The sequence below is a fragment of the Topomyia yanbarensis genome, chromosome 2 (assembly GCF_030247195.1).
Source record: "Topomyia yanbarensis strain Yona2022 chromosome 2, ASM3024719v1, whole genome shotgun sequence".
NCBI classification, from domain to species: Eukaryota; Metazoa; Arthropoda; class Insecta; order Diptera; family Culicidae; genus Topomyia; species Topomyia yanbarensis.
Window position 1 is genome coordinate 91,124,710 of NC_080671.1, and position 27,025 is coordinate 91,151,734.

General features: G+C 37.5%; 1 protein-coding gene across 5 annotated transcripts in view; it reads left to right on the forward strand.

Annotated features, from left to right (window-relative positions):
* Positions 1 to 27,025, forward strand: part of LOC131678809 (tyrosine-protein kinase Btk29A) — a 320,866-nt gene that overhangs the window by 274,537 nt on the left and 19,304 nt on the right. For all 5 annotated transcript variants that reach the window (XM_058959150.1, XM_058959151.1, XM_058959156.1 and 2 more), the window contains one exon: positions 20,030 to 20,403. In XM_058959150.1, the coding sequence (XP_058815133.1) occupies positions 20,030 to 20,403 (374 nt within the window). The remainder of the gene's footprint in view (positions 1 to 20,029; positions 20,404 to 27,025) is intronic.

Genomic DNA, 27,025 nt, shown 5'->3' on the forward strand with positions numbered 1-27,025 from the left:
AATATCGACTGTTTAGATGTGTGAAGTTTACCTGCGCAATGCCTTACAATATAATAACACAAATATATAGAAGCAAGTTTGCTGATTAAACAAGGCTATCTTTAATTGTTAATTTCTTACGATTTTTTTTAAAGATTTGGGGTAGGGTGGCTCTTGAAAAGTTGTTCATTAATTTTTAGAAAGAAGGATAACAGCTCCAGTAGCGAAATCAACACTACCATGCAGTGAATTGTTTGAGTTTTGACGTCCAATGGACCGAAGAAAAGCGATTAGAATGAAATGATTTGTTACAGCTCCGTAATGAGGGGCATTGTACTCGAGAAGCGTGCGAAGATTGTGAGAATTCTACTGGACGACGCACAGTGTCGTATAAAACGTCAAAATTTTAGTTTGGATTTTTGATGATTTAATATTTTTCTCTGTTTGTGAACAGGTTGAATAGAGTCTTCTCAAAATATTAAGTCTTGAGGACAGGACAAAAGATAGATTTTTTACAGACTTTCAAAGGTGAAATAGATGATCAATTCTGGAAAAAATGTGTTCAAACTTATCTTATTCAAATGAATATATCGTTTTAGTTAACATTCCGATTAGGGTCGAACTGATTTCATTAGTAAGGTTATTCGGCGGACTTATATTTGCCATTCAATTTAGTCGATACAAGGTTTTCTTCTTAGTCACTCTTTACGAAGAACAAATAATAAATTGTGCATCATATTAAAATTATTTATTCAGAGCGGCTGTATTTTTTTAGAATCAGTTCGGAAAGATCGCTTGTAGTTCACGATTCTTGAAAATTAGTGTACTTTTCGAAAATAAATGCCTTGTTTTGCCCCTTTCTGCCCCGAGGTATGAAAAAGGTGATTTTTCAAGATATGTCTGAAGGAGACGCATGGTAATGTTTGATTACCCAGGGTTCGCAATATAATTTATAAATGTCTCTCAGCATTATCAACAATTGAAAAAATGTGCATTCTGTTAAAAACACACTAAACCAATGTTGAATTTTCAAACCACCCTAGGTGCCAAAATTTCGAGGAAAAAATAAAAAATTAACACCAAATATGAATTCAGCGACGTAAAACTACCAAATGTGAAGTTTTCATCATATTCAAACCCGTTTTGAGGTTTTGTCCGACTTTTGTATGGAAGGTGATCACTGTGCGACAACTGAATTTGATAACATGAATAAAATTGGATTTTCTTGTTTTTTCTTTCATTTCATTCCATTTCACACATGATTAAAAATTCTTGAAACATGTTTGAAGTCGTAAAGGGGTCATGCATAAATGACGTAGCATTTTAGGGGGTAAACCAAATTTGTGACGAAGTGTGACGAGGGGGGGGTAGGGTCAGAAGTTGTGCGACGTAGCATTAAGTTTAAATTTTTTTGACGGGCATGAAAACCCATTAATTAGAGAAAACAAGTTAATGTTCCTCCCCATTCCCAAGTTGCTTTTCACGCAGTTTTTCATTTTGTAAATTTTACTGTTCCCGGAATGGCAGGCTCGCAAAGAAATGGAAAGATTTTTCATGCGGATTTAAATTTCCACATTAGTTAGCTAATATTACTAACTAGTAGACTTATTTTGGTGGCTGAATTAAATTTTCTTTCGGATTCAATTAAAGAAAATTTAGTAATTTAGTTGAGCTTATGCTTCCTAAAATCGTTGGCCGCTGCAGGATTGTGAACTTCTCTTCATGCTTTATGACATGTAAAATTCTAAACGAAACTATCCACACTATATTTATCATGAAATGGGCTTGTTTTGTAGGCAATTTGCTGCTATAATGAAAATGTTGATAAAAGTCGTCAAACATTTTGTAAGGACATATATTTAAAAGAATGGAAAACCATGTAATTTTTTCATCTCCCGGTTGCGTTGCGTGGGGGGGGGGGGGGGTTAGGGAAATGCTACGTCATTTACAAGGGGGAGGTTAGAATTTTGTGACCAAATGCTACGAGGGGGGAGGGAGGGGTCGAAAATCGTCAGAAAAAAGCTACGTCATTTGTATACGGCCCCAAATTGAAAATCCAAAACTCAAAAATAAGGCTCCATTTTTGGCACGGCTCTGGTTTTGGCAACTGAAAAAAATAAAATTGTTGCCAAAAACGGAATCCTACTGTATTTAGATTAATATGTCGGCCATTTTGCATCCGCCATTTTGAATTTTAAAAATCTGACATCAAAATCGTAATCTGCGCCCCATAAAACCGTGGTATGTACCTTTGCAGGTCAATAAAAATCATTTTCAACTTTTGGCCAGGTTTTTAGGGAAATCCGCCACTGTGCACGGTTATGAAATTACGTGAAGTTACACATACACGCTAGCATCCGCGACATCCACGCAACATACAAACGCCCACGCCCCATAACACGACATAATGCGATCGAGCACGTTAACTTACAAACGCCTGAGCCCTTCGCGATGATACCCAAAGACGAAGAAGCACGATCATCCATGTACAACTACGGCCATGATTCAGCAAACACAAAAACGCCCCGATGATTTAACGAACTCTTTATAGCACTTATAATCTGATTAACGTGGATCGCATGTTTGTTCCAAGCAGAAATCTCTATCTCTATGGGACTGGTTTGCGACCATGGGCAGTAGGGTGGGACAAAAAATAGATTCCAGCTCCGAGCAACTTTTTGGGTACCATTTGGGTCCTAGAACATCTGTGCAAATTCTTAGCTTGATCCCTGAAACTATATTTTTGCGCCCGTCGTTTAAAGTTTACATGGGATTTTATATGGAAAAATTAACTTTCACAAAATAATTCCTCCAGGAGTCGCCCATTGCATCCTAAAAATAAACCGTTATGTGGCTTTTGTAGGAAATTTAACAAAGAAACAAAGTCTCGAAAACTACAAAACGATCTGACGCTTGAGAAAAAAGTTATTAAGCTGAAACCAATTGATGGTCTGACGATTGATAAAATATTCATTTTTTCTAGCACCACTGTTGTTGGTTGTCCAATTATATGCAATTTTGTTTTGGTCTTCTCTTAATGTGTCTAAATCAATAATCTATACTGTTTGGCCACTTCGTAAGGGTTGTGAGGGATTAATTGAGGCTTTTTTGTATATAATTAGAAAAAGTTAAAAAAAATTGTATATAATTCGATAGTCAGCATGCTATGAAAATCGAAATTTTCATCAATCATCAGGGCATCAATCGGTTTTTTCTTAATAACTTTTTCCACAAGCATCAGATCGTTTCATGGTCTTCTAAACTTTATTTCCTTAACAAATTTCCTATAAAAATCAGACATCTATTTATTTTTAGGAGGTAACGGGCGACTCTTGGAAGAATTAATTTGCAAAAGACGTTTTCCCCATACGAAATCCCATATAAACTTTAAACCGTGGGCGCAAAAATATAGTTTCACCGATCGAACTAAAAATTTGCAGAGTTGTTCTGGGAGCTAAATGGGACCCAAAAAGTTACTCGGAGCGAAATTTAATTTTTTTCATATAACCATGTCCCACTCTAATGGGCAGTCGAAGGCTTATAAATAACACGGTGCTACAGTGATTTTGTACTTTTCAAGTGAACTAGTATAGGTTGTAGATCTCGCCATATGCAACATACGACAATATTTGAAAAAGGTTGCATACCCTCAAAATCTTGATTTATGAAACTATTTTACGGGACTTTCGGCATTAAAAAAATTTCTGCGCGATCATTTTTTAACCGATTTTAAATTTTTTGAATGTTCTGGATGGAAGAAGAAATAACTTTTGTCAAAGTTTTGGGTCAACAATATGAAAACAATCATAACTTTGCGATTATTCCATGAAAATTATAAAAATTACTCTTTGTTTTAATAAAGAGAGAGAGAGCATTCATGCAACGACCTATTTGTCATCAAAATCGGTTGAAAAATGGTAGTTATTAATTTTTTTTTCAAATTAGGAACTTGCTCGCATGAACTCTTAAGAGGTTAGTGAGGTTTTGTCTCGCACTATAAAGTGATATAATTATATTTTCCGCTATTTTTTTCTAATTTACAGCTCCACACATACTTTTGAATGTATACTTAATCGATCAAAAAAAATCCATTTTTTGAAAATTTTATATCAGACTGTTCCCTTAAAAGTTCATACAAGCAAGTTTCTAATTTAGAAAAAAAAAATTAACAACTCTGCCATTTTGATCATAAATAGGTCATTGGATGCGGAATTAAATGTTCTCCCTACAAAGACGCTTTCTATTAAAAATGTAGAGCAATTTTCATTGTTTTAATAAAAAAATTGCAAATTAATGAGTACTTGCATATTGTTGTCCCACAACCGCATAGTACTTTTAACAAAAGTACATAACATAGCATACCGTTGGAAAGGGAATTTATTCTTCTTTCCAAAGCACTTAGAGAATTTAAAATCGGTTGAAAAAGAAAAGGCGTAGAAATTTTTTTCGTGCTGAAAACCCTGGAAAATAGATTTTTTGCTAGAAATTGAGGGTATATTAAATTGATGAAACGTGGTTTTGTGTTGTATTTGACGAGATCTACAACCTTTAACAGACCACTTTGTAAGTACATTCATTTTTTTTATTTTGTGGCACTGTGTAATCGCTCATACAGTACACGATCTTCAAGTCCCTACGCCCTGCACCGTACACTCAATATCACGGCCCGCTGCAATTGGCCCTAAGCAGTTTTTTAGTGGGTGACATTTCACGTCTCGTCTGGAATTGTAGTGAGTGATTCTGAAAGGGACCCTTCCGAGAACCCAACTCTGCAGATCGAGTAGGACAACTCTTAGAAGGATAATCAGAGTTCTCAACTAAAAGTTACAATGAAATCTACTATATACTTCAATTACGTGAAATGTCCAATCGTGTATGTTTAAAAAGGAAAGGTCGGGATTTTAATAAAATATAGTTTACTGGACACCTACACTAGCTTGTGAACAATAGAAGCGCTCAACGGATTCTCTTTTTTAGTAGTTTTATTGTAAACCTACATTTTCCGATAACTAGCTTTAATAAAAAGTTATTCTGGACCGAATGTTTCACGGGTGGTCGCTTATGAAAGGGCAATCCCATTCGTTCGTATTTTGAACTTTTAGCTTTGCCTATTTTTTATTCGAATTAAATTGTTCTATCGTGTGTTAATCATAGCTTAATTTTATACCTCAACCGTCATTTTGTGTAATTCACAATGAACCATCGATAATTGTTTGGTAAAAAAGGCCAATCTATCAAAAGACACCAACCTGTGGACAGGTTCGCATAACCACCACCTTCAGTTGTGAACAACAATGGACAGTACATTTGGCGACCTCCGTCTTCGTGTGTCTTATTCACCAGTAATTGGGCAGTGTAATATCGTTTTCACTTCCTTTGATTGATTTCCCGTGTAGCACCATCTCGACCGACTCAATTGATTGGTAGCTTTCTGTTCACTGTTTCCCTACTCGATTCGACTGAAGTGTCGAACATTTTCACTGTCTTTTCATTACATGCCTACTACGACGCATATTGCGCCAGTCGAATCGCGAAGGTGGACTTGCCTCTACGCAAGGCAAGGGCATTCATCATCGCACAACAGGTCAGTCAGACTCGTCAATTCGACGGATGCTGCCATTACATCACAAGGTGATGTGATTATGGATGATGAGACCACTTCATCAACCTGGTCGGTGGTAATCCGCGGTAAGATTCGAGCATGTTCATCATCAGGTCACTCGATGTAACATACACGTACCTATAAAACAAGATGGAGGCTGAGATCTTTCACCTTGTTTTGAAGGACTTTTTCGCTCAGTGGTGCCTTCAGTGGAAGTTGGCGAATAAATAATTTACTACGGCTTTAATATTTGTCAGACACGACACGAGAGATAAAGATTTCGCCGAAAAAGGTTGATTAGGCTGATGAATCTACTAATGTTATGCAGTTGGAAAAACTGAACACGTGCGGTGTATGGTGATCATTAGGCTATAGTTTGTGAGCACCTAAAGGAGCACAGGTTGAATCAACTAATTAAAGTGTAAGCTTTCGAGATACCAAACAAAAAATGGCGATGAAGGCCATGATATCGGTAAGCTTTTGTTATGTTGTTAATGGAAATTGGCAATGCACTCTTGGTGGCTATAGAAATTGGTTGCTCGAGTGGCAAGCAGTTTTCAAAAGTCATCAGTCTCATTTTGCGAACAGGTTACCAGTTTTTTACATCTATAATAGATTTCGTTGGTTCAGCTAGCCTTCGTGGTTTCGTCAACATTGTGAAATATGCCATGTTATAGCTCGTCTAATTTGTTGCTTGGTTACTTTTTCACTAATCTTATTTCGTTATCTAGTCTTCAATTACAAAATTGACTAATTTTTAGAAAGTATGTGCTCTTGGTCCTATTGTATTTTTCAATTACAGGTTCTTTTTTGGCGTTAAGGTGTTCTATGAAAGCAGTGGTAACTGGGAACAGATCGAAAACGAACAAATGGAACTTTGTTTTATATCTGCGAGATCTGAAAGTCATACCGCTTCATTGGATTGTTAAGTGTGCCGCTATGCGCCAGCTTTGTTCCAAGTTATTCTTCTAACTTCCATGTTGACTCCTTTCGCTCAAATTTCTTTTCAATTAGTTCATTCGATGTGGTTCAACGAAGGCGATGAATATTTTTTTTTATTTATAGAGGCCCGACGTCGTGAATCAGGGAATTGCTTCGTGCAAATTGTCAACGTATCACGGAATCTAATGAATCCATAAACACACGAGATGTAAAAAATCGTTTTAAATCTTATTGGTTAAGTTTTTGTCTGTTCGAAACAATCGGTTTACTACAAGTATCTTATCACTCTTTTTGTCATTAGTTTGCAAACTATTCACTTCACCTATTCACTTCATCATGAATTATATGACTTTCAGTGGTCCATGGAAAAGTTTATTAAAACACCATACTCAGGACGATGCAACTCTCGTGACGAGTCACGATGTACATTAGACTACCCAGAAAAATAATGAATTTTTGAAAACACAATCGGCCCATCCCTAAGTCGATTCCTAGTACCGCCAGGAGTACTTGCTCCAAATTTGAAGCAAATCGAACAAGTCTAGCTACCGGACCAACGTGCTTAAAGTATGTATGGGATTTTTCGACAATTTACATGGAGAAAACCCTCTTGCTCACATTTTCGCCGCTAGGTGGCACTGTATACATCAGATTATCACCAAAAGTGAAACTTAAGAAGATAATTGTATTGTCTACAACTTTGTTGAAGACTGCAAAGCGATCTGACTCGAATAGGAAAAGTTATTAAACTTTTAACGAAGTGATGTTTGAGTCAGTTTTGCATGGGGCCTAGCAGTGCATGATAGTGTATCAGTACTAGGTTCTAACAAACTAAACATTTTTGTGGATTAATGGTTAGATTTAGCTGAATAGTATGTTCGGAAGAATTGCAGTACATAATACGAGTGATAATCTGATGTATACAGTGCCACCTAGCGGCGAAAATGTGAGCAAGTGGTTTTTCTCCATGTAAATTGTCGAAAAATCCCATACAAACTTCAAGCACGTTGGTCCGGTAGCTAGACTTGTTCGATTTGGCTCAAATTTGGAGCAGACACTCCTGGTGGGACTAGGAATCGACTCAGGGGTGGGACGATGGGGGTCATTTTTTTTCTGTCACTCTAATGTACATGCATCGTCGGTGATGTGTTGATTTGTTCCAAAACACATTTCAAGAGTCTTTGTGCCTTTGGAACTAGCTACTGGAATAAAATTAGTTTCTCAATCTCCATCGCCTTGAAGCTGAAACAAGTCACTACACGAACGACACTGCGCACCTCCGTTGCGTGACCGCTGCTCGCAAATGCCGCCGGTGTATTTTTTGAATGCTTCCGATTTAATGCTAAACGGGTCCATTACCCAACGATCACCCCGTGCAAACTATGTAATGCAGTCTGTCAAACAGCAGTCAGTCAGTAGGCTAGTCTGTCGAACAGTTATTAACAGAAAGCCGGCGGTAGTGAACTCTGTCGAAATTAAAAATTGCAACAAAAAAAAATGGTTAACCACTATAGCAGCACACTTGCTCATCCGTCTTTCTGTACACTAGTTAAGGGAGAAAAAAAAATCCCAGAAAGACATGCTTGCGTGCTTGTGCGGCATAACTTGGATCGCGTGGTGGTGTGCTAAAATAAAAACAAAACTATAGCTACCGGCTTCACAGTCAGCCAGGCAGCAAACGATGAAATTCTGTATAAATAAACAGACAAATGCTGGTGCAGTGCTGGTACTGGTAACGTAATAGTACAGAAAGATTAATTTCCGACTCTACGAAGCGTAAAATAATGTGTACTTTCGGAAAGGCTCCTTCGGAGACATTTATAGGGCGGAACGACGAAAAGTAGCCTGAAAGTTGGGTTGTTTACAAAAGGATCCAATTATGAATATTTATTAAAGATCAATTACTACTTAAGATTTTTTTGTTAAGCTTCTAATTACCCGAATGCAATTTTTCAGAAGTGTGTGTGATTGAATGGACCTCATATTTGACAACAACGCAGTTTTAGTAATATTTTTTGGACAGGGTGAGGAAAAGCTATCTGATGTCTAAGTGGCAACTTTATTCCTTATGGAATAACAGTGTATTTATGAACAATGTAGGTGCACTAACATAGTATTGAGTATTTACATAAATGTCTCAACATATCCTCTATTAACTTTTCCACAGCCCATCAATTGCTTATTTTAACCGAAACAATCCATCGTCGGAAACATATATTATATCCCAGGCTTTGGTCAGCCTAGCGTTCAGATTACTTGGCCATTTTCTAAGAAAATCAGTAGTATCCAGCCATACATCGAGCAAAGATAAATGAGTACATTTTTGCTTCACTATCTCCTGTCTCGTTTTTCATATTCTTGTAACAATTTAAGTCTCTTCCTTAGTATTCTTAAACTTTTCACTATACGTCGGGCATAAACAATCTCTCCTGAAAAGACCCAGCTGATGGTAAAATGTATGTCGAACAAAATTCGTTATCGAAGACTCTGACTTCCCGTTTAAAGTCATACACATTGTACTCGCTCCGGTCATATCTGATATTTTTTGAATCAAAAATCATCTACTGAGTAGCAGTTATCTCAAAAGTTCGCCCAGATAGGATCAGAATTGTGATAGCTTGTCCAAACGAAGTAGAGATGGGCAAAACAGTTCACTTCGAAGAACCGTTCTCGACTGAACAGTTCTGTAAAAAGAACTAGTTCACATGAACCGTTCTTCCGTTCCACAGATGTTTTGCTTGTATCTAGCGAATGGTTCTCAAAACATTCGATTCTGGGTGAGGCACCAAATCGATCATGCAGTACAATTTCTGAGCGAGAGCTCTCACAGAACGTTTGCCGCCTAAAATGTTATATCTATATATGCGAACGTTCACGAAGGGCGGCGAGTTGTTTATGATATGATGACAGAAATAGAGATCAATGGGAATATTAAATAATTCAATTTTTAATTTTGATTGTGTGTCGTTCATCACCCGGTTCCATACTGGGAGAGCACCGAGAACGATTTGTGGGTTGGCAAGTCAGTTTATTTTCATTCGTTCGCCTAAAAATCGGCCCGAGGAATTTGACTAACGGCTTCAAGTGATATTCAGTTAGTTCGTTTAGAAAAGAATTGAGAACTACCGTTCTTTTAAAAAGAACTTCCGTTCACTCATTATCTTCGAAGAACCAGTTCGTTTGAACAGTTCGCGAACGAATGACCCATCTCTAAAACGAAGCAAATGTTATTACTGACAATAACTTCTTTATGAAGGTCTCGCGTCTGTATACCCGCTCATAAAGTTGAAATCGATGGTGTGGTCACCGATTTGAGTTTTTCTTGCATGGATCTACTGATGCACGGGGTAGGTTGTTTGAAACATCTTTTGCTTCAGTCAGTTAAGATTTTAAATTGCAATCGCACAGGACGGGAAAACATTGTATATTTCTATAAATTCTTATCGGGTGACCTTAATGGGAATGCTTTACCTATTTACGTTTTGTTCGATAAGGTTCATCTGTCTGTTCGGTTTTCATTATATTCCCTTGGCTCAGGAAGAGTTTGACTCTGACGATCCCCCTATGGGGCATCTGTTACTGCTCCCAAAAACTGTAGGCAAATGAGATTTCTTGTAAAGGCAATTTTTTTCTATTACAAGTATAAATTACCAAATAGTAGGGGAATGTGCTCGGTTGTCGGCACACTTTTGTTTTTGGCTCACAACATTACTCCAATTGAACAATATATGGGAATAAGCATACCAATTGAAAGCTACAGGCCTTAGCTAATAACTTATGAAAGAATTTGATTTATTCTGTCAACTTGAAAAAAAAAATAGTATCAAATTAGTAAAATGATAATTTTTTTACCATTTTGAAAAATGTTGTCGGTTATCGGCACCCTAAGAAAATTTACTAAAAATAGAAAAATATGAATGATAATCAATAAGATTCAAAAGGAAATTTATTCATTTTAACAGCATTCTTCATCAGAATCAAAATGTGTATGTTTAAAACTAGTGCGAATATTACGCACAGCTAATGCACTGACGGATCGCATTCACTGCAATTGAGTTAGTTTCAGACAGTCCATTTTTTACCAAAGCTTCAGACAGATCATATAGAAGTCAGCCAAAGGAGAAGGGGGGTTACAGGGTGACACCGCCCCCCCCCAAATTGTTTGGTCGAGATAATCTGGTATATGCAGTGCTACCTAGCGGTGAAAATACAACCAGGTGGACTTTCTTCATGTAAATGTAAAACGCTAAACCGGAAGACAACCGATTTTAGTAACGTTTTTGAAAACTGATCAAAAACAAATTTGTGGCGAACATTTCGGTGCCATTCAATGTTGAATCACAAAATAGAATAAATTCACATCGTAAATATTCAATGCGCATATTTTTTCGATTGATTTACTTCTTTCTATAACACTAAGCAAATCATAAAAAAACTTTTAAGTAGAGTTTCACTTGTTCAAAATATATATTGATTGTAAAACAGAACATTCGAGTCTGTTTGCTTCAGCAATCGGCATAAAAAGATCGTGCTAATATAACATGCAAATAATATTTATCAGAATGTCCATGTCTGGTTTCTGTTCAAAGCTACATAGGGGTACCGACAACCGATCACTTTTCGCTACCAAACCATGACATTCAGTCTTCTGAACCAATTCGAAGAATTTTGATAACCATATTGCCAATTTTCCATTGAAATTCACAAATAGTATCCTAATACTGGACAATTCCTCCAGATATACTAATTCCTGGGAGTCAGATGAATTCATCATTTTCAAAGTGTCGAAAAGTAAACGTGTTCCCGAATGCAAAGATCCAAAAGTTTCCTAAACCGGTTAAAAAATGCCATATTCATGAGCATTTCAGTTTGCGGGTACTGTTTTGCACATTCACAATTTTGTTCACCCAAAAGCTATGTTAGTGATATTCTAAGATGTCACAAAATACAAAGATCCTGCTTGGAGAAGAACACTGGAATTTCACGGATAGAAATTTGAAAAGGTACCCATGTAATGATATATTTGTTTTCATCGATAGATTACATTGTACACAGGTTTGGCCCTGGAAATGAAAGGCGAAAGCTCTACTGTACATCCAACGACCCATTTCAAGAATGCCTGTTCCTACACGTACATACTGAGGCCGCCTTCATATACAATAAGCCCTGCGTATGAAGGTACACAAGCATTGAAAAATAACATGAAACGATTTCACCAGCTCTGAATAAATAAATTCATGAGATTTCTGTGAAGAATTCTCTGCCATCCGTTAAATTGTTGCATCAGCTACTCAGGTCCAGACGGCGCTGCAGGCGCTAAGCGGAACGAACGAGTGTATTTTTTCTTTGAATTTGCTTCACATACTTCAATGGCAAAGTTGTGACGATAAATCACTATGCAAAATCAAACTTTTCTCGCGATATTTCAACCTGCTAACACGTAATTCAACAGGAAAAACTACCTACTAAACGAATTACTTCATTTTCCTGTTAAATAGACAGTATATCACTGAAAAACTTTGAAAAATATTGGACGTCAACGAAAACATATCAGTGCTGCCACTCATTTTCATGCAACTCTGTACATGGTCTTTAAATTTCTATTCCATAAAATTTTAAATATTATTCATAGAATCTTTTTTTTCATAAAATATAACATAATTGTGACCAGCTGCTAGCGACCAGTCATAGATACGAGCATTTCATATAAAAAATTAGGACTTCGAACATCATTATTCATTTGATAAGCTTCAGTGAGATACCCTTGAAGGAAAACGAAAACTACGCTGAGCTCTTAAAATACTTTATAGAGTCACAAATCGTGCTCGTGCAATAATTCACAAAATAAGATACCGCGAATTTGTTACAGGTTCATGGTCCAGTTTATATTGTCATGTTACTGAGAGTAAAGCATGAGATAATAACTCAAAAATAACATAACACGATAATGCGAAAAGAAATTTCGAATGTCATGATAAAACTGTTGATATCATGAACATGAGTCACATTACTCCATGAATCCAATTCGATAGCAACCTCAAATAAATTACATTCCTCTGCTGAAAAATCCGATAATAAACTTTTTTCGAGAGTACTGGAGCCGTAGAGCTAGGTTCTCGGAAGGGCTCCCCGTCAGAATCACATACTACAATTTGCAGACGAAACAGGCAATGGCGCCTAATAAAACACTGCTTTAGGCCAATTGTAGCGGGCCGTGATTCTGAATATGATATTCATTCGAGCATTTGTACGTTAACGTGCTCGATCACGTGTGCGTTTGTATGTCGCGTGTGCTAACATGTATGTAACATCGCGTGTATAAATTCTATTTTATAACCGTGTGCCTTTCGCATATTCGCGTGGGTTCTTGGATAATCGCGCGCGGACCATGAATCTAATACTTTATTTTTGGTGTACGGTTCAGATGCTAGAAGAAAATGAGATCTTCCATTTTACTAGAATTCCCGGTGAAGCCGCCATGGAACGTGTTGTCTAGTGGATATGAGCTTTATTTTTTGATTGGTTCTACTGAATGTATAGACGTAAGTTATTAGGACGAAGGGTAATGGTTTCTGGCCGTGACCGATCCATGAGCGCGCAAAAACGGACGTTTGTAGGTTCGCGTTGGGGACAGCGTATGAAATTTCGTAAGTGCTAAAACGTTATCCTTATTACCGTGGTGTTATTAAGTTTGCGCGATCGCGAACGTAGATGTGCGTTGTTAATCGCGAAGGGCTTAAGCGTTCGTATGTTAACGTGTTTGTCACGTGTGCGTTCTTGGATGGTCACGCGGACCTTCATTCTGATAGTTAGTTTTCGGTGTACAATTCACATTCTGACAGGGAGTAAGTTACCCCATATGACTAGAGTCCTCGGTCATGTCGCCATGTCGTCGCTGTTGTGCTATCTTATGACAAGCGCCATTTTGTACATTTCGAGAAAAACGATTTTTAAAGTTTACGATTGAATATCTTGAAACTTATAAATTGTATAAATAATTCAAAGAAGACAAATGATGCTTCTATCTATTCTGCATTAATCTCTCAAATATTACGAGAATCGGTTAACTACATTGCGAGTTTTCTTTAAAAATGTACACAAAAGTCGGTCTCACACGTGTCATAGGTGTGTATTGATGACAAAATTTGTATGGCGTGTCATAATCGAGCATGGAAAATTTTTCATAGAAAAAAATCATCAATTATTAACTTTTATTTATATCTTTGGCTTCATTTGGTCTATACACAATCGGTGAGATGCATTTTGAAGGAAATGAGTCAGGGAATCTATAAAAAATAGTTATTTTTGGTTACAGTGTTGCCAAATATGCTATATTTCCAATTTAAAACATAAATTGCATTTTTCTCACAGTTCGTGCATTTTTGTTTCGAAAATGATTATGCCATTGTGTTTATCAGACAGTTTAACATATAAAAACATCTCATACATAAAGATAATTTGAGCCAACCCCACAGACACAGTCATTTGAAGCAAAAAATTAGAAATTTCTCAGTACGTTTCTCGCTATATCTCAGTAACCAAACAGAATGTCAAAATTCTGTAAACGCCACTTTGTAGAGATTTTTTAGACAAGTAATGTGGCATATCTAACTCAGTTTACCCCAAAATGGCGTTTGTCATAAGATAGCACAACAGCGACGATGTAACGTTTTGTCCAGTGGATATGAGAGCTTTCTTTTTTTAATTGGTCAAATGAAGGCATGGACCTAGTCTGCTGATATCAAGGATAGAAACATCCGGAAGTGACCGATTCATGATCGCGAAATCACGGGAATTTTTAGGTTCACGCTTGAGACCGCGTTTGAACATTTATAAGAGCTGAGATATTCACTTTATCACCGGGATGTCATCATGTTTACGAGATCGCGGATGTAGGTGCCGTGGATGGTCGCGAACGGCTCAAGCATTTGTATATTAACGTGTTTGTCACGTGTATGTGACTTCGCGTGTATAATTTCGATTTTATAATGATGTAGCGTGTATTCTTGTTTGGTCGCGCGCGGACCGTGAATCTGATGCTTAATTTTTAGTGTATGGTACATATGGTAGAAGAGAGTCCGTTTCCCCATATCACTAAAGTTTCAAGTCATGTCACTATGGAACGTGTTGTTTAGTGAATATGAGCGTCATTTTTTGATTGGTTCAACTGAAGGCATTATTCCAGACTGCTAGGACCGAGGTAGGACTTCCGGACGTGACCGTTTCATGATCGCGCGAGTGGTGGGCTAATGTTTACGACCGCGTTTGGAAGTTTAAAGATGCTACGTTTACTTAACTACCGGGGTGTTTTCAGGTAAACGAAATCGCGGGCGTAAGTATGTGTGGATTATTGCAATTGCATTGTCGCGTTTGTGGCCAGGATTATGTTATAGCGAAGGCCACGAGCGTTTGTACCTATATGAGTATAGATACCCGAGCAGAACAAAATAACTGCGGAATACTAAATACAGGTATCAATACCAACGATTTTTTACCACAATATGGTATTAATGAGCTCTACATAAGAGGTAAAATACAAAAAAAATAACACAGACATGTTCTACAAATAACTATTTGATAATGAAACGAGTAATACCGAGTATTATAACTCATTAATACCTCATTGAGGTATTAAGCAGGTATTGAAAAACGTTTTTTCAATACCTGCTTAATACCTCAATGAGGTATAATAATCAATTAATAACAAGTTTTGATATGAATACCAAAAAATAGTATGCTTGGGTTATTATCCAGTTATTTTCTCCTGGTCGGGTAGCGTATAGTAGAGATATACCAAAAAAGTTTTCAAAGTTTGAGCGAATTCTTTACTTTTTATTTGTAAGAAATGTAAAAAGAAAAAAAAGATGCAGAGAGCTTGATTAGAAGTGTATAAATTGATCGATACTATTTTGGTATACATCAATAATGGAAAAGCAAACTAATAGATGTACAAAAGAAAAAAACTAATGAGGTAGAATAGAAAAACACACATAACATGCAATCAAACTCTTCTAAATGCATCGTGCTATGCTGGCCGGTAATGGATGACTCACGTGCGTTGGTAAATTCATTGTACCCCAGTTTATCCAATCCGACTTTCCCGAATGAATACAACCAAATGCAGAAATTGATCACCAGAAGTATTAGCCACTTTTCTATCATATACGCCAGTTCTGCATCCATTCTCTGACCCAACTGTCACAAATACGGAGACGAACACATACATAGACAACTAGCACATAACAATTGTACACTAGTACGAAAAACTACGATTATTACAAAGCGACAACTAATAGGTTTCTACTTATGTATTTAACAAACACTAATTTAATTAGTATATGCACGATGACGAAGTCGACCGAAAAATAGACACACAATGACCCCCACTGTGAGTCCCGTTCACGAATACCGCCATCAAACTGTGGAACAATGTTTGCAAACACGGCACACAGCAAAAGTCAATCCACGTCGACCCGCCAGTCGTCCACGCCACCGCGCACAGACTAGTGGTTGAGTGTTAGTGTGCGCAGGTGCAGAGTATGAAAGAAAAACACAAATCATAAAATGGCGCATAAGCCCTCTCGGTCTCCTCGATGCACCACTATCGAGGCGTAATGCAATAATCATCTTAAAGCAATTGTCTGTCAGAGGTTCTGTAGCACTGATGCACGCAACATGCTTGATGATGTTTGTAATACCGTCAAACCCCTCAATCTTGGGGAAGGAAGAATGTGGACCAATTTTCATGAAAAAATCGAAAAAAAAGGTTATTTGCATATTGTTGTCCCAAAATAACATAGTATTTTTAATAAATGAACAAAATGTAGCAACTAGGGTAGACGAGCCCTTATTCATCTCATTAGTCAGGATGTCACACTATTTTGATTGTAACTCGGTTTACAGTGATTGGATTTTGCTAAAATAGGCATCAGCAGCCTTGCTTCGTTTCTAACAAGCAGTAACATAAAAAATCTGGCTTGAAAAATGTAAAGTATTCGCGTTTGAGCAGATCAAAAAGTTGAGTACAACGCACCCTTATTCATCCTACCATTTGACCTAATGCGTTGAATAGAGATAGCAGACACTGCTCTAACTAATGTATTCAAACGGGTGGGATGAATATAGGAGCTAAGACGAATTAGGGCACAGCTACCCTATATGATGTTTCATGACAAAATACATGAAACAAAAATTCTACGAATAGTAGTCCAATTTTGTGAAATAGTTCATATGAAAATTTCAAGCACGTAGGATAGATCCTGAATCATGTACTAGGAAACATGAACCAATTCTCGAATCCATGAATAATATTTTACGATTTTGTCACGAGGTACAATGATCAATCGTGACTATTATACTAGGCGTCATGAACCATGAATGATATTTTACGATTTTAATGAGTATGAGTGGTCAGATTTTTTATTGTTGTATCCAACAAAAAAAGTGATCAGTCGTGACTATTGTATTAGGAATCATGAACCAGTTCACGAATACATGAATGATATTTTGGAATTTTGTGAACTATTTCACGAGCACGGATATTGAATCGTGACTAATATATTAGGAATCATGAATTAGTTTACTAGGATTGAAAGAATTCGTGACTAATATTTCGAGTTTCGTGAAATTGTTCACGCGAAAAAACAAAGATCTTTTGTTTTTGTCAACTAATTCACAACAACAAATACCAACCAAGATGTAATAAATTATGAATCAGTTCACGTCGTTTGATTGGACTCAATAATATTCCTAAATCTATGGAAAAATCATGAGTCTATTGTTGGTTTTCTGAATAATATTCTTAAAGCTGTGAACTAGTTCACGTACAGAAAATTTATTTGATAATGCCATGGCGCAAACAGTGACTGAATGTTGCGTAACAAAAACAAATATCTCTATTAATTAAAGCATTATGCAGGCATAACTGAAGGGAAATTTGTCATAATAATATATCACATAATTTCTGTTCATGGTCCTGTTTTTGTATTAGAAAAACGTGATTGTTCCCGAATTCATGGCATTTTCATCAAGATTTTGGGAACAATTTTTTTTCGCGTACCTTGATGTCCGAAATTTAATGCGGACATTCGATACATTTATATAAATACTTTACAAATTATTTACAAATTTTGATTTTGTTCAATAAACAGTTGAGACTTAATTGTAGGTTGGCAGTGTTGCAATTATTTTGTGTTTATCCTTTAAATTGAGCAAGATAATGAATTACCATAAGCAAGGAAATAATAAATAAGACAATATTCACTGCATTCCATCTGTTTAATTGGTACCACAGTCACGTGTGCAAGAGAAGCAGCAGTCCATGATTGCATAGCGGAAATGCATCGAAATTAGCCTGTTGTTATTGTACTTCTCATAAGGCTTGCTGTAATAATACTAAATTGATGATTTAGAAAGGATAGACGTTTCATATCCTGTGTAGTTCGTTGTCGTGTTAAACGTCCGTCTTAAAATGATGGATTGTTCGATAGTTTCACGATGGAGGTGGCTCATGAAGTCCGAACCTACTGAAATGCAGACACCCTTTTAATACTGACAAATTAATGTATTGCTGTTTTTATTACTGACCTCTATAACAGGACCCCGATTGTCTGATTGAACAGAACGTTGTGCTAATTAAACTCTATCAGTTTATTGCCTAACTATTCACCCATATGAACATATTTGGACGGCAGATCAAATGCAAGACAACCTTTATAACACAAAAATCGGTTCATTTATTTTTTTTTAGCCAACGGTGTATAAGCCAAACATTTGTGTAATCAAAACACTGACCATTTCTAATTTACTCGTAACAATCAACCGTCAACTGTATTACATCGTTTAACTAGTTAAGAGAAATGCCAGCCCAATTTGAATGGCACCGACAACCGGCGGCGACCCTATCAAATTGACTAAATACTCTCGAAACGTCACTAATTGGACCAATTATGCAGTTGAGCGCTGCAACAGCGACAATCTAATACAAGAGATTTGAAAGTCACCTGTCCGGCCATGAGTTTCGTACCAGATTGTAGACTGTAGCGTTCGAACTGTGCGTAGTACTGCTGCCATAACCTGGAGCGCACCGCAGGAGAAGGAGCGATACTAAAAATTAAACTTTATGCCTGCCTCCAACACTTTTATTTTTCTTCTAGATCTGTTTTTGCGCGCTGACTTGGTGGGTAAGATTGTGTCCGACCTGCTGGTCTACTCATTGGAAACTTGTCAAGCGTGTTTTATTTACACTAGTTTCAAGTTGCGGATCCGTGATCGGACTGACGATCGCCGTGCCTTCAGCTCCCCAAGTAGCGAGAGATGTTGGCCTTGATGTTTGCGAAGCAATACGAAAAAATAAAAATAAAACGTATGCAGAAAGGAACTAAATGGAAACCAAGCGATATTAAATATTTTGAGTTCAAGATTTCATTCGAATGAGTCTTCTTACAGAAGGCTATTTGTTCTGGAACATGTGCGATAATTGTCACCAAAAATATAAACATTTCGGCACAAACTTAAAAACACAAAATTGAAATCACAATTGTAGTTGATTAATTAGACTGTTTATTATTACTTATGTTCATTATATTTAACCACATACGATTGCAGTTTGATACAATAGTAAAAATCGAATTCAATAGTAGTTGTGTAGCACTTTCTCTTATTGTTTTGACCATTGATGCAGCTTTGTCATTTTGAGAGTCAGTTTTTCAAAAGTGGGAACCGCTTTGTTCGACAGGGCATATTGATTTTTGTTTCCTGGGAAATTAGTTGGGTGTGCAGATGTCATAAAAGGAATACTTGTGAAACTTGATAGTTGAGCTCTTGCGATATTTGTGTACTAAAATAAGTGTTAAGTGTCATGAAGCCTTTATTCTTCATGACACTTAAAACTAATTGCTAGGTAGCAAAGCAAGCAAAGGGTTGTTTAATATATTGCTATTAAAGTAGACAATAACAACAAAGAAACTGTTATTGATTGCACTTTTTGGATCATAAGCTTCGTGCTTCTTCTACAATAGTCCTACTACCTTATTATCCCATGCCATCTCAGCAGTGAGAATGTGTTTAGTGCCGCATCCGTCAGGGTCATAATTACTCTCATTTGTTGCCATCCACATTCCGTATCCCATCTCCTCCGTATACGATACTTAAATCAAGGGTGCTCCCTCGAGGGCATTCCCAGGCACAAAACGCGCGCACAATCTCCAGCGAATGTATCAGCCGTGGCGATACTATCCGCAATCGAGACGTTGACGCCCTCGAATCTTTCCCTTGGCATACCTACGTAATTGTCTGTATCCAGGACTCGCACATTCCTCGTGATCAGCATCGCTCAACGAAGGAATGAATGAAAGCGCACCTTTAAGAATTAGTGAATGAAGAGACCCCACGGTGCAATATTACACACACGCGCGCGCATTCCACAGCGATGAGACGATACCCGATGGCTGATGATCGAGCAAGCATCTCAAGTATTTCTTTCCTTTCTCTTCTCCCTATCGACAGGTAACGGAAGTTCACCCGCCCAAAACTCGACCCGCAGCATTAGTCCGAATACGCAGAGCCTGCCCAACGGTCACCTGCAGGCATCACATATCATCACCGGCCCCGGAACGGAACGAACGCTCCTTCAGCAGGGAAACCAATCACCGTTGCTGCACCAGCAGCAGCAGCATCAGCAACAGCAGCAACCTCAGCAGCAGCAGCAACAGCTTCAGGCACAACAGCAAGGTTCCCAGCAGACGTCCCACTCGCCTTCGTTGCAGCATCCGTCGCAGCATCAGCAACAACTGCAGCACCAGCAGTCCTCCCAGTCTCACCACCTCAACAGCAGCTCCAGTAGTTTAGGCAACATCACGCCCACCTTCGTCCAGCCACAGGTAGGTTCGATATTTTGTGCTTGTACCAGGGTTGCCTTCCAAATTCTATTGATTATAATTATTCACTCTAGACGAAAAACAATCTATTCTGTTTTTTATCGATACACCATTTGCCACCTCACAACATTTAAAAGATGCAGCAATTAAAATCTCTAACGAGACAATTATCTCGTTTATCTTATCGATCGCCGAAGATTTTTATCTTTACGGTACAGCTCGTGGTCGCACGTGATTCCGAGAATTAACGACCATTAGCTTGCTCTGCACGGTTCAGGTTTTTTTTCCAAGCATATATTTTGAACCAAATCGATCAAGCTACGGTGATTATTTTGTGGTCGTTTATGAATCGGTAAAATAATATCCCATTCGTTTGGAAGGAGATAGTTACCAAATATACCAAAAAGCAGAACGACATTGGAATAGCGGTGTAGTGTCCAGATCAGATTTGAAAAATCGTGAGAAAATTCACCGCACAGAAGTTGGATCCAAATAGGAATTTGATAATCATACACAGAGGGAAAAAAAACGCATGGGAGAAGAGCACAACGAAGTGACTCAACCTACGTATTGGAATGTGAATAAAAACAAACTATTGATGTTTTTCTTTCCTTTTTTCGGAGGATAAATCGCTGAGGGATTTTTTTCTTTTTTTTTTCGATAAAAAACACTCTCCAAGGTGCTTCTTTTTCGTTGAGGAACAAATCGTTCATGACATGGCTTTCGCGAAAGAGGAAGAGGCTGGCCTCGAAAAAGTATCCAATATCATGAATACACCCGTCATACTAAATGCTAGTGGATTTAAGTTTTCTTGAAATGTTGAGCAATTAGAAATCAAAACAAATATCAGGGACGTAGCTAAGCGAGAGTTTTTCGGTTGAACTACTTCCTCTCCAAGCCGGAAAATATCGTGGCACAGCATATTTATTGATCAACGTCGTTGATTTTGATCTTAATTCGAGTATGTTTAAATTATGTATCAATTTTGTCTTCACGAAATCTAAATGCTGCCTTTTTCATTCGCTTCGATTCAATGGAGTCATTCATATTCTTCACTCAGCGATGGCCTTGAATATCAACAATTTTGGAAAAGAAAATGGGCTATTAATGAACGCGTCAGATACCAAGTTTTCCAAAACGTCCTTGGTAGGTCAAGAATGTTTCAAAAAGGAGATATCAACACAAACGATTTGTTAAAATAGAAATCAGATACACTCAGGTTTTTTATGAATTTTTTTTGCGCGGGATTTTTTACACGTTTTTTAAGCGGTTTTTGAAATTTACGCGGTTTTCATTTACGCGGAATTTTGAATTTACGCGGTATCCACTAACCAGGTTTCCATTAACGCGGATTCTTAAATTTAAGAGGTCTTCATTTACGAGGATTGTGAAATTTGCGCGGTTTTCATTTACGCGGATTTTGAAATTCCTGAGTGTATTTATATTAGATCTATTAAATCATATTAACAATCTGAAATCACTTTCAGTTAATATCTTAAAAAGTATAAGTGTACTGAAGAATATTACATTATTCTTGCAAATCTAAAATCTAAGAACATTATTCTCGTATTTAAGTCTTAATCGTTATATGCCCGACGCTGTATCCGGGTACCTTTTTAGGTTTCAATTAAAATTTAAACATTGATAAAATGACAAATAAACGTATTTTACAACAAAAAAAGTAAATTAATGAAATTCCAATGTTTTATCCATAGCTTTGGGTAAAAGATTGGAATTTCATTAATTGAAAGCTGAAAAGGACACATAACGGTTAAGACTTAAATATGAGAATGATGCTCTTACATTTTAGATTTAATTGTTGATATAGTAAGAGGGGGAGTGAGGAGAGGTTCCTGATTTTTTTTATTACGTAACGGGCTGACGAAAGTACCCGGGTACCCACAAAACTGAAATGCCAACAACTAAGGCAATTTCTAGCCGATTTCGATACTTTTGAGTGTTTTGGATTCAGGAACTCATTCACTTTTAGACCGGGGCTGGTTGGCCGAATTTTGCTTTCGGAATTTCTGTATTCATTCTGGTTAGACTTTTTGAAAACCGGTTTGCACTGTCATGAAGATACAACCCTTGAGCACATATGTAATTTTTTTCATTCATGAAAAAAATCAGGGAAAAATTTATTAGCAAACAAATGCGGAAGAAAAATCGGCCAGCCAACCCCAGGGCTGGGGTAGGTTGGCCGAGTTTGGTAAAATAAGTAAAACACGTCAAATATATCAGTGGAAAGCTTTTAATTAAAAAAAATCGTTTTCTCGTATATAGGTAAGGAAATTAAAATCCACTCTTCACTCTTTAGTCTTTTTAACCTTTTTGGACTTACCTTTGGCAGCTTTAGTGAACTTTTGCCAGCTCTCGCTGATTTATTTCCTCCGCCAGCGTAAGCTTACATTTGATTTCATTTTTCTGCTCCTCCAATACTCCAATTTATTGGGGAATCTGTCAAAATTTGAGACGATAGGCGTTTACGAACTTGCCACTTCTTCGAATCAGATCATACACTCGTCTTGGGAAGAGGTTCGACGTCTTCAGAGAGGCTTACATCTGCAGCAGATTCTATGCTAATGGACGAGTTTTGTCCGGGGTTGGGTCGATCTGTGAAAAATCCTGCCAGAAACTCCTCAGGAGGAAAATTTTCAGGATTGAAGCGGCACACGCCAGAGACTCTGAAACCTGTTTGGCTTTTAATTCATAAAATATCGGAATCAACTTTTTCATAAACAATTTCCGACTTTTAATGATTCTAATCTCTTATTTCTATTTGGTAATTATTTTAAATTATTTTTATTGCTTATTTCTCGTTCATATTTTTCCTTATAATCATCAATATTAGCATAATATCAATTTTTTCTTTGAAAAAGGTTTGAATTTCACAAATATCAAAGTGCACATTACTCTACACTAAATTTACAACTCGGCCAACCAGCCCCGCACAGAACTCGGCCAACCTACCCCAATGTATATTTTCGACAACAATCACGATTTACACAAACAAAAATAAGGTTACACTGGTGACCGTTATACTATTTGGTTGGGTTTTGAATACCCTTTCCAGAAGCACAAAGTTATTGGAAATCGGATGTAAATTGCTTCGCGTTACACATATTATTTTTCAGAAACAGAAATTTACTCACCAGTGCTGAAAAAAAGAACAAACGTGCTCCTGTACAAACGACACCACCAGAACATCTGAAATTACGTCGGTACATTGGTGACCTAATACCCCACCAAAATCACTAAAGATGTCGCTACTGCGTATAATAACCTTTTCATAAAAGGCACTCGGCCAACCTGCCCCTCCGGCCAACCAGCCCCGGTCACCCGAACTTTATTCGGTTCCCGGGAATCCGGATTTGCGGAAGCATGTTCCAGTGCAGGGATACTCTTTGTGAATTGACGAATTTCGCGCCAAATCGTATTCAGAGTTGGCAGCACCCTTTCAGATTCTAATGAAACTTTCTGTACATGAAGACTTTGTCACAAAAAGCCACTTTGCATATTTTGTTTTTCCAAAAATGATCTAGACTGTCTTTTGAAAAGGGCCAAACTTTTTTTCACCATTTTTTTTCAACTGGCTACAGTCTAAAAATGACAAATCCTACAACAAATTTTTGAAGGAGTGGTTTTCACAAAATTAGTCAAATTTTCGAATAAAAATATTGAAAAAATTCTTCATTGACTCCTACACTGAAAAAAATCGATTTTAAAAATTTAAAGTCGATTTACAAAAAAAACCCATTTTTGATTTGTATGAAATTTTGTTCTAAGATAATTATGTTCCCTACCTACCGCCAAAAATTCAAGTTGGGCACTTTTAAGGAAGAAAAGTTATTTGAAAAAAACTTTCCTTGTCCAAACAGAATTTTTTTGTTTTGTTTTTGTTTGGTTCAAGAACCGTATGTCGATAAAGAAAACTTATGTGTTGGAAAGCTAATAAACTACGTCTTCGTAGCTGCTTGCAACAAAAATGGCATGACAAATCCACGTGAAATGCCTCGTGCATGTATACTTGTGGGTAGTGCTATTAACTCACGATATTTATACGTAATACTCCTATTGTTCGGCATATTTGCCGCGTAATTAATCGTACCCTTCTGATGATTTCAAAACGATCATACTGTGACAGAAATTGGTTTCTACTTATAATCGCAAATGCCCACAACATCATTTGGGGCAGCTCAGGTATCAATTTGATGGAATATGTAAGTAGTACAAATTTGTTTATGCTTAATGTAGAAATTGTTCAACATTTTCGCGATTTCTGGCAGAGAAGAGGTGTTAGATGTAACTCTCTACTCTGACGGTATTACGCATAAGTTGGCAAACCCAAAGAGCTCGAACCGTCGTTATCTGATGTTTATTACTTTTGTTCATCGGATATTATTGTCTTAGTGATAACTTACCTAACACTTAATTAAATTTGACAGTAAGTACACCATCTTTAATCATTTAAACGTCTAGATGTAGCACCCTCTTGCGATTCTACTCTGTAGTAATTCAATTTTGAATAAGTGGTGGTACAAAATGAAATCTAATGTATGAAAAAATTGTGTCACTGCCAACATCAGGTGTGAATACTGTCAGTTGCGTCATCGAGTGCAATCAAGGTTGAAGAAAGGACACTTTGAGAATGCGCTGAAGTATGATCTATTAGAAGATCTTTAAGGTTGTCTCTATTCAATTCCTCTTAACTCTTTCATCCTCAGTTTCAGTGGTTTGGGTTTAAGATATGGTATTGTTTGGTTGATGAACAAAACTATTTGGATGATAAACAAAACTATACCTGGCTGAAACAGAAATTGAGGGAGGTAAGTGGGAGGGCACGAGACTTCCGTTTTATTGTAGAACCATATAGCCTTCCCCAAAATTAGGTATTCCTTTACTTTCTGCAGAATCCCACAGAATGCGTGAAGAGTTCTAGTGTTTTGATGAGGCTAGATTTCCATAATCCTTGTTCGGGATTATGTTTGCTGGCAAGTTCAGAGAAGCAAGTCGATTGCAAAAAAAGTACAGCAGTATTTTTACAGTATCGACGACCGATATCTGAAATTTTTGGCGAAAAAGGGTTATAAACTGAACAATGGCTTTCAAAAAGTCGAAAGTTTTTAAACCTAAATAGGTGTAAGCCGAATTTGAATGATAATATCTCTTTTGGGGGTGTTATCTTAATATTCCGTTGGGGGTGTACATATATCCGTTCATCGAGAAGTGTCTTTTTCCTTGGGAGTGGAGAATACTGCTGTATTATCTATTTTCTCTGTCTTGTTATTTTCCTTATCCCTAACCTTATCACTTCCCTAATCCTTCCCACCAGGAAAATGATGGAAAGAAATATCACGGCATGGCAGAAATCTCCGATCAACATAGGAAACATATATTTTTTTGCTTTTTGATGTTAGTGCCATAACCTGAAATGATAAGTTAAGCGAAAGCAATTATGTCAAAAAAATCCCCCCAGAGGCAGGATTCGTACCTGCAACCCTGGGGACTCCGGCCCAATGTACAAACCCTTATGATATTCCTGGGTTATGATGACATCCCAGAAACAACACAAGATTATCGCATAGGTGACAGTAATCGTACTCTGCCTCTAAAGCGAGATCACACACAGCCATAGCAGCCATCAAACACATTTGATATATTTAACCCTCCGGTACTCGCGCGAATGGCTCCCCGAATGAGCAGCCGCTGGTACTGAAAGATGATTTCGCTAGAGTTTCTGAAGGTGTTGCACTAAATACAACGGCGTGAGTGCCTGAGGGTTAATTTGCCCGCTGGATACCTGGGTTTTTATTACATTTGCACTAGCTGGTAGAGAAGAGCTATTAGATCTAACTCTCTGCTCTGATGGTATTACGCATGAGTTGGCAAACTGGCTCGAACCAAACGAGCTCGAACCGTCGTTATCTGATCATAAGTACATCGTCTTTGATAATTTAAACGTCTCACTAGATATCGTCACATATCGTAATCCCAAATCTACGAACTGGGACCCCTAGGGCTTGACGACTACCTTTCATGAGTATCTTCCGACGATTGAATCTCCAAGTGACTTGGATGAGGTCGTGGATAAAACAAGCTCATGCATAGTAGCAGCATACCAAGAGGCTTGTCCGCTTCGAGTTATGCGTGCTTCGAGTTATGCGTGCTTCTAGAGGAACACCTTGGTGGAATACCGAACTTGTTCGATTCAAAAAGTTATGTAGAAGAGCTTGAAATTGTAGATGCAGGAACGGGTCGGAGGCATTTAAGTTGGCTCGCAAAGTATACAGAAATGCCCTTCGATCCTCTGAGCGAAGTGGTTGGAAAAGCCTTTGCACAAATGTCTCAAGTATTAAGAGTAGTAGATTAAATAAGTTACCGCTAAGACTTTCATGTCAGTTCGATTAGAACTGCTAATCGTGAATACTCGTCTGACTAAGATGTAGGTTGTCTTTTCGACACACACACACTTTCCAGGCTGTACGGATCCATCACGAACGATTGACTCTGAGTTCTTTTCATGTAGTTCTGATTCTTGGGCACTTGCTCGTAGAATTGTGACAACCGAATCAATCAAATGGGCGATTGAAAGTTTTGCTCCGTATAAGTCTCCCGGAATGCATGG